The sequence below is a fragment of the Buceros rhinoceros genome, unplaced genomic scaffold (assembly GCF_000710305.1).
Source record: "Buceros rhinoceros silvestris isolate BGI_N320 unplaced genomic scaffold, ASM71030v1 scaffold34236, whole genome shotgun sequence".
In the NCBI taxonomy this organism is placed as follows: domain Eukaryota; kingdom Metazoa; phylum Chordata; class Aves; order Bucerotiformes; family Bucerotidae; genus Buceros; species Buceros rhinoceros.
Genome location: NW_010419864.1, coordinates 4311 through 5912, shown reverse-complemented (window position 1 = coordinate 5912; position 1602 = coordinate 4311). Strand labels below are relative to the sequence as shown.

General features: G+C 59.1%; 1 protein-coding gene across 1 annotated transcript in view; it reads left to right on the top strand.

Moving 5' to 3' along the window:
- The first annotated feature begins 1263 nt into the window (after positions 1 to 1263).
- LOC104496043 (zinc finger protein 862) overlaps positions 1264 to 1602 on the top strand; it is a 3888-nt gene continuing 3549 nt past the window's right edge. Inside the window, exon 1 of the mRNA XM_010139107.1 lies at positions 1264 to 1593. Coding sequence (XP_010137409.1) covers positions 1264 to 1593 — 330 coding nt within the window. The remainder of the gene's footprint in view (positions 1594 to 1602) is intronic.

The window sequence follows — 1602 nt, the reverse complement described above, 5'->3', positions numbered from 1 at the left end:
AGCACAGGGGCTAAGGACCGTCACCCCTTCTCCTCCCGCTGTCGTAAGGGACGTTCCTTGGCTCTGGGGAGATGAAGGGAGCCCGTGGCTGTGCTGCTGGCTGGGGTGCTGGGCGGCTCCACCGCCACCCAGCCAGCACCACCCAGGGCACCCCAAGGGGACCCCCTGCTCCCAGGGAGCGGGTAATTGCAGCTCTGGGAGTCGGGGTATTTCTCTAACTCCTAAACTGTGCGGCTTCCCAGCGCTTCCCGAGCACCTGGGAACTGGTGCTTGGGGGTTTGTCTTTAAGAAACCTCCAGCTCCTTGTGGGTTTCTCAGCAGGTCACGCTGACTGACGGTATTCCCTGGCTCGCGCTGCTGCTCAGTGTCCATCTCTTTCCTTTTCCCTCTGCATTTCGGTTCTCCCCCTTTCCCACCTCACACTGGGTTCCTCCACCTCCTCCTCCTCCTCCTCTATCAAGGCTCAGTTTGTTTTTTTGATCCAGTTCATGGAAGGGTGTGAGGATCGGTCTGAGCAGGGCTTAAGTATCAGGAGGGAGTTAAGTGGGTGCTAGCTACCTGGTTCTGGGTGGGTGAGAGCTTTGCAGCCTCCAGCTCCAGGAGGTGTTGGGGAGCCCAGGCTGGAGCCAGGCTGGGGCACTGACTGTGCAGGAACGGCCCCGCGGCCACAGGACGGGGCTTTGGCACTTTCCGCGAACAGAGACGAGCAGGGGAGGAATGGAAACATATGTGTGCGCGCAAGCACGTGTTTCTGAGCTGGCCTCCAAGCCACCCTCGTTCAGCTCTGGGTCTCTGGCACTCACCGTCAGCAGCAGGTGCTGCTCCTCCTGAGGTGAACACTCTGATTTTCAGGCGTTTGGTCCAAAGCCGGCTTTGAACCTTCATCCCTTCCCAGCACCAGCCGCAGCACGGAGGTCTGGTCTGCTGGGAAGCGTGTTTGGGCGTCCCTGCGATCACGATGAGCACCATGCGTGTGTGCCAGTCCCACCGCTGCCACCGAGAGCTGCCAGTGACACCCGCACAGTGCCAGGGCTGTGGCACTGCCATGACCGAGCCGCCACAGCTCTTCGTTAGCAGCCGAGGACAAGCGACGAGCATGGGCTGAGGTTTGCAGGGCCCTAATCCCTTTCCCTTGTGTCTCTTTCGTCTCCAGTCGGACCAGGAGAGTTGTAATAGACCTTCTCACTAGATTAAATGTAGAGGCTGCTCCTCCAAGGCACGTTTCAGTTCAGCCGTAGCGTTTGATTGCTCAGCCACAGCAATATGGTGCCTCCAGGGAAAAAGCCAGCTGGGGAAACTTCCAATTCCAATAAAAAGTGTAAGCGCTATTTCAATGAGCACTGGAAGGAAGAGTTTACCTGGCTGGAGTTTGACTATGAGCGGAAACTCATGTTTTGCATAGAGTGTCGGCAGGCGCTGGTGAAGAACAAGCACGGTAAAGCGGAGAACGCCTTTACCGTGGGCACGGACAACTTCCAGCGCCATGCCCTGCTGCGGCACGTCACCTCCGGCGCGCACCGGCAGGCGCTGGCGGTGAACCGGGAGCAGCTGGCTTTCGAGACCCGTGTCCATGGCCACCCCGAGCTGCGCTCGGTCATCAAG